Raw genomic sequence first — 16,468 nt, 5'->3', positions numbered from 1 at the left:
ATATGCTTCACAGTGTTATGAATTCTTCTAACTTCCAACCAACAATGAAAACGATCTACAGCTGTGATTGAAGCTTCTCAAATGTTTAGAATTAGGTTTTGGGTTTTCTTTTGGGCTGGTTTTCATTATTGTATCTGGGCATTTTAGGCCCATGTTTTATGCACTTATTTTTCTTTATCTGGACATTTAGGCATTCAGGTGTATTGGGCTTTATCCCTGTAGGGTGTTTGGGCTTTATCCCTGTAGGGTGTTTGGGCTTTGTCCCATTTGGTTGTATTTTCCAACTTTTGGTTGGAACCACTCATCTCTTTCTGTGGAAACTTTATATCCATCTCAAAATCAATTGACAATGAGTGGGAAGATCCCAAATGTTATTAAGTGATCACCGATTCCACTCCCAAGCAATGTGGGACTCTATTTCCTTAACATCCCCCCTCACGTGCAGCCGCGTTTGAGGTCTATCACGTGTGGCCACTTTTGGGTCCTATCATCGTGCAGCCTTTTTGCTGGTCTATCATCGTGGGGTGTGGATTGTAAATTTTTTAAAATGTGGGGTGGAATGGGCCCCACTCTGATACCATGTGGAAACTTTATATCCATCTCAAAATCAATTGGCAATGAGTGGAGAGGTTCCAAATGTTATTAAGTAATCATCCATTCCACTCCCAAGTAATATGGGATTCTATTTCCTTAATATCCCCCATAAATAAAATGTTTTTTGCCAATCAAAAAAACTCAATGGGCCAATAATTAATACTTTACTTGGATATGTGCATACCACATAATAGTTAATTAGAACAAAAAAGTAATAATACTTTTATTAATATAATAAATAACTAATTTTGGAACTGCATAAGGACAAATGATTAGGAGTGGCAAATTAAACATAAACTCATTAATCAATCCAAACTCACCATCTAGAAAATAGACCTAACCCAGCCCATTAATTATTTGGGTTATAATGGATCCATTTCACCTAACTCATTTAATAATTGAATCTCAATTGAACATCAATTGGGTCAACCTAAATAACCCTCGGTCATAAACACAACCCAAACAAAAATAGAAGAGAAATGCAACGGTCAAGAATTGAAATACGAAACCAGGAATTGAAGGGGCAAGCCAACTCACTCAGGTGGGTCCCACTCATTAACCCAAGACAAGGAAATTCTCTCTCTCTCTCTCTCTCTCTCTCTCTCTCTCTCTCTCATTAACCCAAGACAAGGAAATTCTCATTCTCTCTCTCTCTCTCTCTCTCTCTATCTCTCTCTCCCAACCGCTGACCACCAACGCCCCCTCCCATGCTAATCTACACTGTTCATTCCTAACCTTTAGAACAATTTCCGACCAGACCGAATAAGGTCCCAAATCTTATAAACATGCATATTAACTTATTTTTTGTCTTTATTTTAAAAAAATTGCATTTGTTAATTTTGCGTCAAACTTTTATGACTTATTGATTCATCTCGGAGAGAGGAATCGAAAAATTATAAAATTTTGATCGAAACTCGTAATTTTAAAAAAAAAAAAAGACAAATAAGAATAAAAAAAAGTTGTCTTTTTTATTTATTTTTATTTTTATTCAAAAAATTATGAGTTTCGATTAAAAAATTTTACTTTTCCGATTCTTCTCGTCGGGACGAATCAATAAGTTACAAAAAATTTGTCGCAAAACAAACAAATGTAAAAAAAATTCAAATAAAGACAAAAAAATAAGTTATTTAACTTTTCAATCCAAACTCACCCTACGGGAAAAAAGAAAGAAAGAAAGAACATGGAAAGAAAAGAGAGGGGAAACGACTTTCACTTTTTTTTTTCTTATGCTTTCTTTCTTTGAAATCAATTTTGCAAGCTACTATTGAATATTAATTATTAATGGTACATTACTGTTATAAAAGAGATTGGGGTGAAGATAGCCCACAAGTTTGGCCCAATATGACAGAAGGTTTAAAAAAGCTAATCTGGACATAATAATCAGTAACAATTAAGAATAGAAAATCAAGTAAAAAAGAAGTCCAAAAACTCTGAATTGCTAAGTCCAAAAATCTCTAAAATTTCAGCAGAATCTCCATTCGGTTCAGTAATTTTAATATACCGAGGTAATTTGGTCATTTTAGTATACAGGGGTATTATGGTAGTTTTAGTATACAATGGTAATTTTGTCATTTAAATGTATAAGGGTAAAATAGTATACAGCAAACGTGGACAAATCCACTAGCACGCCGGCCAAAACTGTCTGTTTCTTTTATTTCCTTTCCTTTCTGTTCATCTTTCATCTATTCTAAAAAATCTGTACATTACTCGTAAACCAATTGCCATTTATATAGCCAAACTATCAGTGAACAAAGCAATAACTATTTAGACTATTACAACCATAATCACTGTTACTCATAACTTATTTCTTGACTTTGTCCGCGTGCATTATTCATAACATTATGGTTTTTTCCTTTAACCATGATACATTTTACTCCCTCCGTCCCTTTTTTAGAGTCCAGTATTTCATTTTGGGCTGTCCCTTAATAAGTGTTCATTTTGTAAAGTTAGTGGGTAAAAGTTTGTGTATTGTCTATTTTATCCTTAAAAGTAGATTTTTTTTTAAAAAGTAAGTGAGTAAAAGTGTAATGATGATGGGTAAATAGGGAAAGTGGAGGAAAAAATTGATGTGACGGGTATAATGATGATGTCTTTTTAATAAGTTGAAATTACGAAACAGAACACTTAAAAAGGGCCGAGGGAGTATATATTATGGCCCTCCTGTTCAGGAAACGTACACCACGTCCTTCACTGTTTTCATCCCCTGCTGCTAAAAGGAGAGCTGCTAACTAAAGCGGATTGGGTGTACAGCTCATGGTGTGGGGTCCACTATACACAAACGATTCGAGCCGAATATTAAATGCAAACATTTTTTCGAGAGTCTCCATGAAAAATCAACTCAATCGGATACCTACAGTTACTTGATTCAATCATCTAACTTTTCATTATAACGGCATTGATCATTTGCCTCACACCGCAATTTGTGCACAAAGGACTTTCTGTGTTAAAAGCCTTTGGATGGGCATTCATAATAACAATGTTTTCTGTTCACATATTTCGTACAAAAATAAATTGGATAGGATTTTGATTTTGCAGTTTTATTCCTCCATCAACGACGATTGTAACCCCCTCCCTAGTCAGCAATTGCCTAGTGGAGGTGGTAAGTGGAATTACTCTTTTACCTTTCCGTGTTAAAAAAAAAAAAAAACCGACGATTGCAACCCCTAATTGATCGATTGCATTTTAAATGGATCAAAGTGTTTTAAAAAAACATATATATAATCCTAGCCAACTTCATTACATTATTCCAATTTAGGTTCCTAAAGAGAATGTTGGTACATCATGAAACCTTTATTCAATTTTTTTTATTTCTAGTAAAACATACTCCGTAAAAGATAAACCCAAGATAATAGTCTTCCTTGTGAATTTTTCTACCTTAAAATTCGCATACTTTTTCCTTCGATCAAGCTACTGTGAACCTTAGCGCCTTGTCTTGGTGGGGATCCAATCTCCTCTGTCCCAAAAATTCATGTGTCTCAATGCTGAGGGTTTTCCACCCGTTAAAATGTGTGATTTTTATTTTATGTTTTAAATTCAATATCCGAAAAATCCCTCAAGACAGAGGCACGGGAGTTTTCGACACAGAAAATTCTACCTCGTCATGGTGGTGATCGAGGGTGACTCGCCGAGACTAAAGGTACTGGAACGAGAGGACATGGTCCCTATTGAGACAGAGGTTATCATTGAGGATATCCAGAGCGCTCAACCCGTTTTAAGTGTGCGAGTTCGAGAAGGCCAGCAAATGGAGCTGCTCACAGTCTGACAAGCTTTGCAGGGAGAGGGTCTGTTCTTAAGACGTGGGAAGCTAGGCCTCCGAGTGGTTGTGCTGCTCTTCTCTTAGAAAACATAATGATTCCCCTTGATGTTTTGTCCTATTGTTTCTACCAATAAAACTTCTTACCATTTTGTCCAAAAAAAATAACTTCTATAGGAAAGCATCAGTGTAATTACGGAAAGCAAAGATATGCATATTATTTCCCAACTCAACACATAGTTTGGTTGCTGTTCGGATTGGAGTTTTGCTGTTCGAATTGAGGTTTTGCAAGATCTCCCCAATTTCTGGCGCTACCGCTGAAGAAGAACACCACCTTTGGTCATTTCCCTTCTAAAGCAAAGGAATATTTCGTTGATTTCACAAACACACTCATTTTTCCTATGGATCCAAGATTTATGAAATTATTTGGTGGTGCAAGGACACCACGTGACGTCCTAAATAACCCCGTAATGATATGGACCAAATACGCTTAGCTATGTCCTAGTACAGTTGGACCATGGCCAGTTTATTAGGTGTACCCTTGAAGAAATTCATAAACAAACTAATCAGTTCAGAAAAGATGGTCCCCCGCATGCCCAACAAATTGCATATACCCTTGAAGCAGTCAATTAAAACATGCCAACTGATGAGCTAAAAGAGAAAATGCACTAAGAAGCAGAGAGTTTAAGGCATTCACTCTGACACCTCTTGAGACAAACATCATTCCAGTTTGGTACCTGGTGCTGGTTGACACAGACAGTGCGAGCGCACGCATCAGAGCAGGCGTCGAGCTCAGATACTCCGCAAACAGTGACACAGGTATCAGGAATGGGGTCCTTTGAGAATGCCCCAACCTTCTTGAGCATCCTTTTAGACGTACAGACCCTTTCACAGACGAATATATCATCAGACGTCTTCTCTCTTCCACGAGCACTCTTTATTCTTTGCTCTTCTGCACGCCGTTTCTTGATCCTAAAAGCTTGCCCTGCAACGACGGCTGGAATAGCAGCTCCCAGAAGGGACCACCATACTTCGACCATTGCTGGTACAGTAAGAGAAGATCCTTCTCTTCCTCCTTTTTACTTCTGCATGGTGAATTGTTTAAAGGATCAATACTTAGTTGCTCGCATGCTGTCCTCTAGTATTGTTGAGTAAGTGACCATACACATCCATTTGAGCCTTTTATTCACCACAAATACAGGTCACGGAGCCAAGAACTGGTGAGAGGGATCTCTTACAGGAGGAAAAGAAAATAAAAAAAACATCTCATCTCCGACATTGGTTGTTGCAACTATTCTAAGAGCAAATTATAAGCTTGTAATTACCAAGGAAAACAACATCAGCAGAGAGTGTAAGCATATGCAGTTAAAGGGGATCCTTACATGACAACATCATTTGCTTAGCTTTTTGATTCGTAAACTATCGGCAAAACTTAACAACAAATACGGCAATGTGCAGCAGATCAAAAAAAAAAAAAAATACGGCAATGTGCAGTCTAGTCTGGTGGAACTAACATTCCAGACCTGCTCTGCCGGATCTGTGTACATGATTATGTCAGAGCATAACATAAATAAAGATCAGATAGCTGTCATTCAGATTTCAAGCAGTGCAGTAGTTCATGTCTTTGTCGAAACAGTGGAAAGTGCTTATGTTGGTGTATGGGACACCAAATTTTATGCCAACAAGTTACAGCTAACTTGCGTACATAATGGAGGACAAGATATCTCAAGTTGACAAAACGAATCTCCACAACATAGACAAACAATACAGCATATAGTGTTTACAGGAGTATGTATCGATCCATACACACAACTGAGAGACTCCCCACTTCAAAACCCAACTCTTTCAACAATATCTTCATGGGTGTCATCAGAGATTGGCATTCATTATAAATACGTCAATTTTCTATATAGTTTTATCAAAAGCCTCGTTCAATGTTTCCACGCCAGTTATTCTTTGTCTCGCACTGACTGAAATTTGCATCACAACGTGAAAGGCTTGTTGGTTAACTTGGTTGTGGTATGTACTCCAGCATATTCGACAAAAACAGACCATCTTAGAAGTATCCATGCTTCCTAGACTAGAGGTATAAGCTTTGAGTAGCAGATGATAGCACCTAGAAAACGCATGCACTCAACAAGCTTGCAATTGTCAAAAACGGACTCCCTTGTTGATAAGTGCTCATCTAGAACATCAGCTTCATTGTAAACCCAAATAAGCCCTAATAGAAAGGGAACCACATTATTAAGTTCTGGCTGAAACAAGTACATAAATGTTTCTCATCAGAAATACCACGCCACAGTATTTCTGTTTCCCAAAAGTATTCCAAAACTTACTTTGCAAAACAGCAGTCGTAAACCCCTTTCAATACTGACTTGTACCACAAAAAAGTATTCTAGCATGCAAAAGTCTTGTTTTACAAGATTGTGATGTGCTTGTCCATCTACCGAAAACTTGATCTAACTCACTTAACACAGATATAACATTACGTTCATCTCTTCATCTAGATACATCGAAATTTGGGCACTCCACACTTTAAGCTACGGAGGGTCCAGGAATTTAAGTTATTTGGTGACCTACAAAAACTTCAACACCAAATATGGAATATATCACACTTTCAAGATCTATTTCCACAGTTTGCAGATTAGGAATTTAAACCCAAACAGACAAACGTGAAAAGTAAATTGCAATTTACTTAAGAACACCATGCTAAGAGCCCTTAGGGATGGGATGGACACAAGGGTTTGTGAATTCAACATCAACATCATCAAACCCAAAAATCCCAGAGAAAAAAGACGAATTGGAAAATGATAAACCCGGATAGAGATAGTCATCACTATCGAATATGAAACAAAATCACACTAAACTATAAACTATTCAAGACAATTCACTACAATAACAAGGGGTTTGGACAAAAAGGCATCATAAGGCTAAGGATTTGCCCAGACATTAACTTCAAGGGCCAGGGGAGGAGGTAAAAGAGGGGTGAAGGTGGCCCAAGCCACCCCCGTTCTGAAAAACAATTTTTTTTACACTAACGGAAGTCGATTTGGTACTTATTGCATCGGTAGTCAAACAACTTGAATTCTTACAAAAACATTTAAAAAATAGCAATTGGACTAATAAACGGTTTGGATCATATAAACAACATCTTCATAACTTTCATTCAAAGACCACGAGATAATTAAATCAAAAGAAACAGAAAAAAAAACTCAAAGACAACTAATTTTATAGTACACTTTCCCTTCGTATTTTTACGAAAAACATGTTAGTTGAGATACGCGCAACATAAACTATCCGGCCATCAAAAAAAGAAGACAATTCACTATAATAAGATGTTTGTACACAACAAATTAGAGGAACTGACGACATTTATTTCTGCTACAGGAGGGTTCCAACACTCAACCAAGTTTATGTATTTACGTTGTTTATATATACAAACATAGATATTTATATATATATATATATATATATATATATATATAGAGAGAGAGAGAGAGAGAGAGAGAGAGAGAGAGAGAGAGAGAGAACCGGGGAGTTCCTCGCCGACGGGTGAGGCAAGTGGAGTGAATGATGAATATGCCGTTTGAGAGGGGAATGGGTCTACTGGTGAATGATGAATATGCCGTTTGAGAGGGGAATGGGTCTACTGATAAATTACTGGGCAAACCGTGTGGATATGGGCCCTTCTTCCCTATAAGCCCGCTCCAGCACTTTACTGTTTAGGCCCATAAGGCGCATAAGGTATGCAAGGCCGTTCCGTTTTCTTTTTGAACTTTCTTTTTTAAAAAGAATGTAATTTCAAGCTTAAATATAATAAAAATTAATTTTTTAATTTTTTAATTTTTTTTGCACCTTGTAAAAGATCTCAATGAAATCTATCAAATAAGATTCATATTTGTAGGAAAATTATTTGCGTAAACACATGATTTTTGGGCTTGAAATTACCTTCTTTTTCTAAAAGTTTCTTTTTTTGGAAACTGGAACGAAGTCTATTAGGCCCGCATGGGATAATGAGTAGAGAGAGATAAATAGAAAAACAAATAGTTAGAGAGAAAACTTATTAGGAAACATGCACAGAGAAAAAGGGATTGGTTTTAGTGGCTCAAAGGCTCTGTTTGGTAAAGTTGCCAGTTTTTTAGTTTTTCGTTTATGAAAAACAAGAAATGAGTTTTTGTTTATTTATTAAAATATAAAAACAAAAAACATGTTTGGCGATCATAATAATTTTTGTTTATTTATTTTTTGGGCTGCCGAAAGTGTTTTCAAAACAAATGAAATACTCAATTTTTGTGTTTTTAGAATTTCCCGTAAACTAGTGGAATTGATTATGAATTTTACAAACAAAAACAGTAACACAAACATGTTTTATGGTGCCTGTTTCAAAAAATATCGAAAACAAAAATAAAAAACTGAAAATAAAAACTTTTCCAAGCAGAGCTAATGCGAACAGAGTCACTTTTTAAGGGTTTGTTTAAAGTGTAACTTAAGGGATGATAGTGTCTGCCGGCTGTGAGAATATAGGGGCCTAAGACGAACTTGTAGAACGGACCCTTAATATTGAGAAATTCAGAATAAAAAATAAACTGAATTTGATTTTGTATTAATGTTGTTTTCTAGTTATGATATCCACTGTGGCATGGAAAGTTGTACAGTAGAAGTTTTTTTTGTCTCAAGTTGAAACTGCTTGAATTTTCAAAATAATGGAGTTGAATTATTTAAAAAACAAGTAGCAAAACACGTTAGCAAAGCTGTGACCAAGAGTCGAATATTGGTCAACGACAAAAAAACAAATGTCTAGCACAGCTTGTGCGCCACTGAGCCAAACCTATGAATCCATAAGAAACTTTAAATTTGTACTCGTAATATTTTAAGAAATCTGCCTCTTGGACCTTAGCCCAAAGCCGGCCCTTAGTGTATGGGAGGATAGCTACAGATGATGGTGGTTGGTTTTGAAGTTGGGAGTAGCGGGAAGTGGAAGGAGACACAGGATATATTAGGAAAACATTAACTTTTTATTAGCCTGCTTTCTTACAACGGGGAAGCCCTCCTTTTATTGACACAAGGAGGGAAGTCCAAACAATACAAATGGTACCCATAATTGAACATTACTGTTTTTAGTCGTCCATCTGCAAACCTACTGAAGTTTACAAAGTTTACAGACACCATTTATTGTAACTATTGACATTTATCTTCTGCTATCATTTACTACACATAGACTTTACTATGCACAACATTGACTACCCATAAAGGAAGGACTATATCACGCCTGCTATGCAGACTTTCCTACTACTATTTTACACTAACAGTAAACACTAATTATACTCTTTACAACAGTACACAACAATAAATTCCAATAATTTCACTCCCTCCCGAAAATGGAAGGAGAAACAGGTGGCATGAGCACGTGATATGAGGATAGTTTGGTATTACTACCTCTGGGCTGTGTCTTGTCCAGTCCTCAAAATAAGGACGTGTCTTCAAGAACAAAATTCAAAATTTTCTCATAAATTTAACGAGCTCTTTGATATCTAGTAAATTGTTGAACTTTTTTTTGAATTTTGCATGAAAATTTTGCCCTGCTATTTTAAGTTCTCGTTTTGCCGACAAAACAAACATTTTAAGACGGGGGTAATATAAATGGATTTGGGGTGGGTAGTGCGAAACAAACACCCCCCAAGTTCAAAGCTGTTTGTCGTCCATAATTTTCCTTCACAACCAAGAGAAACTGAAGTGAAGTTCCATGAAAATGGAATTGCTGTATGTCGAACAAGTCAATATACATATACATCCATAATACATGAAAACCAAAAGACCTTCCAACGAATCAAAGAATGAACCATCGACCGGTTTACAAGCATAAACAAAACGAGAAAAGACCGTACGAAAAATGGTAAAAGTAGCAGCACAAGATTCTCTGACCCAAATGCACTCTCAACCACATGATCATGCATTTGAAGTTTATAACAACATTCTCCTTGTAAAACATTAGTATATCTTTTCCAACAGTAAGCGGAGATTAAGCCGTCAGACATTGATATCAGTGCGCTTTGATCTGGTGCTGCTGATTTCGTGGGACCCTGTCAATGCAAATCTCGGAAGATGATAGTTATCAGGTGTAGACACTGGCTGCTGAGGATACAGTGTGGGAGGTGGCGTGAGATTCCGTTGAGCTGGAAGGGGAGGGAGAACGTTGTACTTGTAAGGGTCTCCTGATAAACTGCACCATAAAAGTCGGTAAGAGTCACATAATAGATATAGAATCAGTAGCAGCTGAACAAGTTCTACATTACTATCAAGTTCAAAATCACAACAGAACGTCGTATCTCGAGAAAATGTGCCGGACAAAATATAAAAGAACCAGCATAAAAGACCCATCAAAATGCTGAACTGCATACGGAATATAACCATTTGGGACTCAATCTCACCACCAACGCTGTGGTGGACGCAGTGATTCCGCAAATGGGGGGACAAGTCCAAAGTACTATTTGGATATTGAAGAAGCCATGGTCAAATTATCAAGTTGTTGGATGGGCCAAAATGCCAAAAGATTTTATAAGTACCACAAACTATATGGAGCTAATGAGGCCTGCCCCCTCATGTCTGCCCCTGCCAGCCGCTCTAATGAACATGAATCTTCAAGATTGCAATTGTTTCTGGTCTAATAACTAGATCAAATGGCACTGGACAAAAAATTGCAATTGTTTCAGCATCAATTACTTTCTTAAAGGACCAACATATCACAAACCAGTGGCTGGATTGCAAGCAATCTCCCAGGCTCATGACAGTTTAGGACTCAAGTATGGGTTCAGCTTACTGATAAAAAATGCTAGACGGAGGTTAAGCGTTCTTCCGTCCAAGCCACAACTCAATGAATATATATTGTTACTTCTCCTGCCAAATAACTGGTCCAAGTTCAAAAGCACATAAATGTTGTCAAATTGACATGAGATCCATGACATGTATGGACCATGATAATTTGTCCAAGAATGAGGTGGGGTTGTGTGTTCAAGCATCAGACCTCTTTAACCTTCAATCCTAAGATATGACAAGTTGGGCATGGGAACAGGGACACTTCCCAACCAGTGTTATCAATCCCGTACAGTACCAGCAAAAAACCGGTACAGATAACTTGGCGTTCCGTACAGGTCAATATATCGCCCTAAGCCCCTAACCAATACGGGATTGACAACTTTGATCCCAACCACTTAGTTGTGTGTTTTTTATACAACATGCATAGATAGCAAAATGTCAAAATTTAGGGATGTACCAATTGCGGATACCTACTAGGCAAATGTTACCGTTTTATCTCCTTGAAATCAAATGGGACTCCAGAAAAAGGTGAAACTTCTCTAAATTGGGGTGGGATTGATGCGAGTTTCTTTTTCTTCATAGAAACGAGAGGATCCGAGTGTCTAAATTGGGTAGAGGTGTCTGACACTGTTCACACCTTTGCCACCTCATAATCGTTGGATACAAGTATCATAGGAACTAACAAAGAGTCCATGTAAGACTGAATGACAGCCATTTAACCCCGCAGTCACTAAGTAAATGATACGGGTGTCTAAGAAAACAAATTCTACATCAGTCGTCATTCGATCTTGCGACAGATGGAGACATGGAGTTTACATGGTGTCGCAGACTAAAATCAACCTATAACTGAGGCAGAAGGAACCAAAGATGCAACAGATATGAATGACGTAGTGTTGCACAAATTCTACCTTGTATTATTGTATAACTGATCTTCATCACTGAAACTACCACTTGAGCGGTGCGATGGTCTTTGAACTGCGTTAGACCACGGGTTTGGTGCAGGTAAGTCATCTGAAAAATATCTCCTCCTGATCAACTGAGAAAACAGGGAGTTAAATAATTAGACAAGATCTCTTAAAAAATTAAGCTTAGGAAGGCATTTGAGAGTAAGAACACAGACCATACGGAAAAATTTCATGACAGCTTCTTTGTCATATCTGGCCTCTTTGGCTGCCTGTACATGTGTACACACAATGAAACACAAGTGGTAGGGAAATAACAAAAGCAATTAGCAGTTATTGTTTGTAGCACCGCCCTGCACCCCACCCCAAAGGTTCGGGAGGTGGTGGTGGGTGCGTAGATTTAGTCCTACATCATGAGCATGTCAAAACAATGTATTAGTAACAGAGAACCCACTGGGGGAGCCAAAAACTCATTGGCGCATAAGGTTCCAATGTGACACAGATGAGAGCAGAAAATAAACTGATACATCCTTACACTAAAAAGATCCTCTGCATTTCTCACAAAGGAATGAGTGTATTAAATTAAAAATGTTTACGACCCAAGTTACTGGGAAACATGTTGACTTGAATTCATCTGACCATTTACAGCCACTTTTACGGCCATTGTCGAAGGCATAGCAGTTCCGGATCCAAAAAAGTGGTTACCGTGTACAATCAAAACCAGCAGTTTCGCACTCCCCACAATAAGAAGAATATTTAAGACCAAGAGACTCGCCAAAGGTCTTACTCATAGTACCCTGTAGGTGGCTCCCATGGTTTAAATGCCCATAAACCCTGCTGAGTAAAATCTGAGCTTTTTGTACTTTAAGAGGCTGTGAACTTTAGAATTAGAAATCTCACCGCTATAAGGCCTCCACTACCAGGAAAATTCTCCGTCAATGGAAGTTCCTCGCTTGATGGAAGCAAACCCTGCTTCTCAACCCATTGGCGAGCAACATCAACCAGATTGCCACTGCTTCCCCTTACACCCTCTTTTGCAGCAACGTCTGCTTTATTACCAATCACAATGTAAGGTACAGGGAGGCCACCAGGACCACCAGATCGTAGAGGTGCAGAGAATGTCCCAGTTGCTGCAATGTCGGCCGCCCACTTCTGCAAGCTTGTTTTTGTTCTTCTCTGAGATAGATCGTGTACAAAGACAACACCTGCACATGAATTCCAGAAAATAAAAGAACCAAAAAAGAATCGTGGATAGATAGAAATCATATATCATAATGGCCTGCCTTGCAACAGGTAATAACGCTACATTTAAGCCAGAGTAAAATGTCTTCGGTCTTCCAGAAAACATATTAATTTCTGGTGTTTGGCAGTAACGAAAAATCAAAGACAAAGAGAATGACTTGATTTTAGCAGAAAACATTTTTTCACTGTTCAAGGTGGACAACGTTTTCTAGATCAGCACTATTACAATACTACCATAGCACCACCTTTCAACCCAGCACCACCACTTCTGTTGCCACTACCCACCACCATGGTCCATGACTACCATAGTCTTTACTCTCTAGCACCCATTGCTTTCAGGTTTGCAACATAGCACACGAAACCATTTTCCATGGTATCCAATGAAAAAATGGAATACAACACTTAAGTAGTCTCAATTGACGGGAAATAAGAAATATCACGAAATCAAACGAAAAGCTGAGATCAAGTTTATTGACAAAGTTGAATGATTTATACTTCTCATTGAGGCGACTATAAGCTATAACACACAGTTGATAAATCAAGTGGCTTGTTAAAGAATCCAACTCAAAAACAATTGGCAATGATAGAAGATGCAACACAAATTCATCTACTAGTTTTGGAGGTGATAGAACCAACGTGGCACAAGCTGGTCAAAAAGATTAAACTCATGCATTATCATGAACATAGTTGTGAACTTGTGATTCTCCATGAAGCAATTAGATGCACTAAAAGTGTGCTGTTAAGCTCTACATAGTATTTCCCATGGTTGTTAAAACGGGACACATATCCTGTATTGTTTTATTCATTATATGCATCATATCGGGATATGTATCGGATATCATAAGACATGCCAATAAGTATAAATACAAATAGTCGAAAAAATAGTTATGCCATGTAATACATACGAAATTTATCACACGTGTTGAATAAAAACCTCGATGATACAAATTTCACGTTTTCAACTATATAACAAGTTCTAATAAGAAGAAGTATCATGTAGCATATCATAGATCGTGCAGCTATCTCAAGAATATTTAGTTAGACATGAAATGTGTTTAGAGTTATGTATTGGTTTACCTTCAAACATACCGAATCGTAAGATATGCATCCTAAGATTCATCTTGGTTGTGTATTGTGAGTTTTATTTGAACATAAGAAAGTTTAGAGATACATATCAATTTTACCTCTAAGCGTATTGAATCATAGGATCTATATCGCATTGAATCATAGGATCTATATAGCGTATCGATGGACACATCTAATGATACACAAATAGAAGCTCAAGAAAAAAGTTCGAAGAAGACAAGACACATGTGCTCACCGTTTATTTGTGAATAGAAGAGAGACCTGCAATCTTTGTACCGGTCATGTCCTGATACATCCCAAAGTTCAATGAAGAAATCCCTCTCACTGTCACCTTTAATGCTATTTGAAGAGCTACCAGAACCTCTGTAAGTTATGTGCTTCATTGACAATCAAGAAGACATTCAATGAAGGTTCAATGCACAGCCATAGTGACCTACACAAAGGAAAGTTTTGTCTTACCTTCACACCAACTGTACACCCAATTGTTTGAGGAGGACGAACGATGGAAGAACCTTTCACAATCAACTGGACAAGTGAACTCTTCCCCACTCCTACCAGAAATTTAAAAATAGAGATAATTTCTGACACCATAGTAAGAATAAGAGATGTACAGAAACACCATCCAAGAAAAAAAATATATAAAATGTTATTTAGTCGAATATGACTAACATCCAAATCAAAATGATCCTTTTCTAGGAACTTCAACAAACTCATTTATCAAGCACCACAAAGAATGAACATGTGCAAGCAACTTCAATACAATATTTCCTTTAGGAACTTCAACACAAATTCTTTTACCAAGCACCGCAAAGAATGCAGAACAATTTCTTAACCATAGCCCAATTCCTTCAAATATACAAAACAAAGATCTTGACCACCCCAAAAACCAAATTAATGACAATCAACAGGCATCGATTAGAATAGAATCCTTATGGAATACCACCCTATACATCACCACAAAAGATCATCACTATCAGAAGCAATAAAATATCAAACGAAATCCGAATTCGAGAATCGAAATACCAATAAACAAAAGAGCAGAATAAGAACATATTATTAGCAGAACCAACTACCTGAATCTCCAACAACAAGCACTCTGACTTGGCCGCAAGGCGGTCCGCTGCCGTTCAGCTCTTTGTTCTCCCTCTCCCTTTCCCTCCAAAACATGTTTCCTCTCCAATCAATAGAACAAATTCACCACCTAACAAAGCCAGAAATGGATACCCAACTACCCTCTTCTCTAACTTGCACATAAGCTCAATTGCTTACCACCAACACACTTAGAAACTCATAAAATCGAGTGGGTCTTCTCAAAACCTATCAAAAATCACTCAGACGAAGCATACAAAACACCCAAGAAGAACAATAGATCCTCTATATCCTTCAATACCCAGTTCCTAAAAACAAGGATTTCAACTGGGTCAGATTCAAATTCGATTCTGAAACAGTAAATCCCCGCACACACAAAAAGTGGAATACTTGAGAAATAAAAATGGGTTTCCTCTAAATTTCAAGCAGGTTTCAGTATTATCCGCTGCGTTGGGTGTGAAATGCAGAGACTGAAGAGAAGATAGTGATCTGAAAAGGCAAGAAAACGGTGCACAATTTCAATTAGGGTTGTGATTTACCAGTTGTGAGTTGCTGAGAAGAAGAAAATGTGGCGAGATCTGAAGGTTGTAACGTGTTGCTCACGCGCAATAAAGAGCGTGATGAAGCAGGTGGTCTGGTAGTTTGTGCCCCTGTTGTTCAGCTACTTGGCTCACAGCTTGAATTTTATTGGACGGTTTTATGCACATTTGAAACTTTCTCTTTTTCTTTACTTTTTTTTTTTTTATCCGTCTTTTTCTTTACTTCACAAAGGTGAAAGGTACCCGTCCCTCCTATGTCTGGAACGGAAAGTCTCCATGCGGTGACCGGTTTACCGCATGCCTTTTGAGATCCACTTCGGGTCTCAAAAAAATACAAAATAATATTCATAAATTTTAAAATAATATTTCGTGGGACTTTGAAAAAAATCACCTCCAACGGATATCGGTAGGTATGTTTTTCGGAATTCGTAGGAACGAAACTGTTTAGTTTTGCAATTTCATTCTTATAAATTTAAAAAACATATCTACCGATATTCGTTGAAGCTGATTTTTTACAGAATCCCATAAAATATTATTTTAAAATTTATGAATATTTTGCTGTATTTTTTTAGAACCCGGAGTGAGCCCCAATAGACGCGCGGTGGACGGTCACCGCGAATTGCATGTGGTGACCGTAGTCCTGCTCATGGACTAATCTCCGATGACTGCCACTATTAATATTAAATCCAGCCGTTCAAAAAATTGTTGGAGACTAGATTCGGTAAAAGTTTGTTTGAGCTTGATTCATGCCTAATAGTATTATGCTTGATTAATGTCGTGAACCAAAAATATAGATATTCTCTGTTCGGTTCGCGGTTTAATTTTAGTTTTAGTTTTTTTTCAATCATTACCTTATTTATTTCTCCAATCATTACCCTATTTTTTCAATTATTACTTTCCCATCTCTCTCTATCTCTCTCCAATCATTACCCTTATCTTCAATTATTACA

At 37.4% G+C, this 16,468-nt stretch overlaps 2 protein-coding genes across 4 annotated transcripts; both read right to left on the bottom strand.

Moving 5' to 3' along the window:
• Positions 1-4,372: 4,372 nt before the first annotated feature.
• LOC131303277 (uncharacterized protein At5g64816) lies at positions 4,373-7,474 on the bottom strand. 3 transcript variants are annotated; one of them, XM_058330072.1, is made up of 2 exons: positions 7,379-7,474; positions 4,373-4,932 (listed from the first exon to the last, which is right to left on the bottom strand). In XM_058330072.1, the coding sequence occupies exon 2, from the start codon at positions 4,885-4,887 to the stop codon at positions 4,516-4,518; it is 372 nt and encodes a 123-aa protein (XP_058186055.1). In that variant the 5' UTR covers positions 4,888-4,932; positions 7,379-7,474; the 3' UTR covers positions 4,373-4,515. The 3 variants fall into 3 exon arrangements, with proteins under 3 accessions (XP_058186055.1, XP_058186057.1, XP_058186056.1); XM_058330074.1 differs by having other exon boundaries at positions 4,373-5,026; positions 7,379-7,435; XM_058330073.1 differs by having other exon boundaries at positions 4,373-5,080; positions 7,379-7,415.
• Positions 7,475-9,576: 2,102 nt separating this feature from the next.
• LOC131303276 (small GTPase LIP1-like) lies at positions 9,577-15,646 on the bottom strand. Its single transcript, XM_058330071.1, has 7 exons — positions 14,964-15,646; positions 14,350-14,441; positions 14,126-14,267; positions 12,463-12,767; positions 11,781-11,834; positions 11,569-11,696; positions 9,577-10,067 (listed from the first exon to the last, which is right to left on the bottom strand). Exons 1-7 carry the CDS (start codon positions 15,055-15,057, stop codon positions 9,875-9,877), a joined length of 1,008 nt encoding a protein of 335 aa, XP_058186054.1. The 5' UTR covers positions 15,058-15,646; the 3' UTR covers positions 9,577-9,874.
• Positions 15,647-16,468: the final 822 nt, after the last annotated feature.

This window comes from Rhododendron vialii, chromosome 10a (genome assembly GCF_030253575.1).
Source record: "Rhododendron vialii isolate Sample 1 chromosome 10a, ASM3025357v1".
Classification (NCBI taxonomy): Eukaryota; Viridiplantae; Streptophyta; class Magnoliopsida; order Ericales; family Ericaceae; genus Rhododendron; species Rhododendron vialii.
The sequence above is the reverse complement of the archived record's forward strand: the minus strand, read 5'-3'. Positions and strand labels throughout refer to the sequence as shown.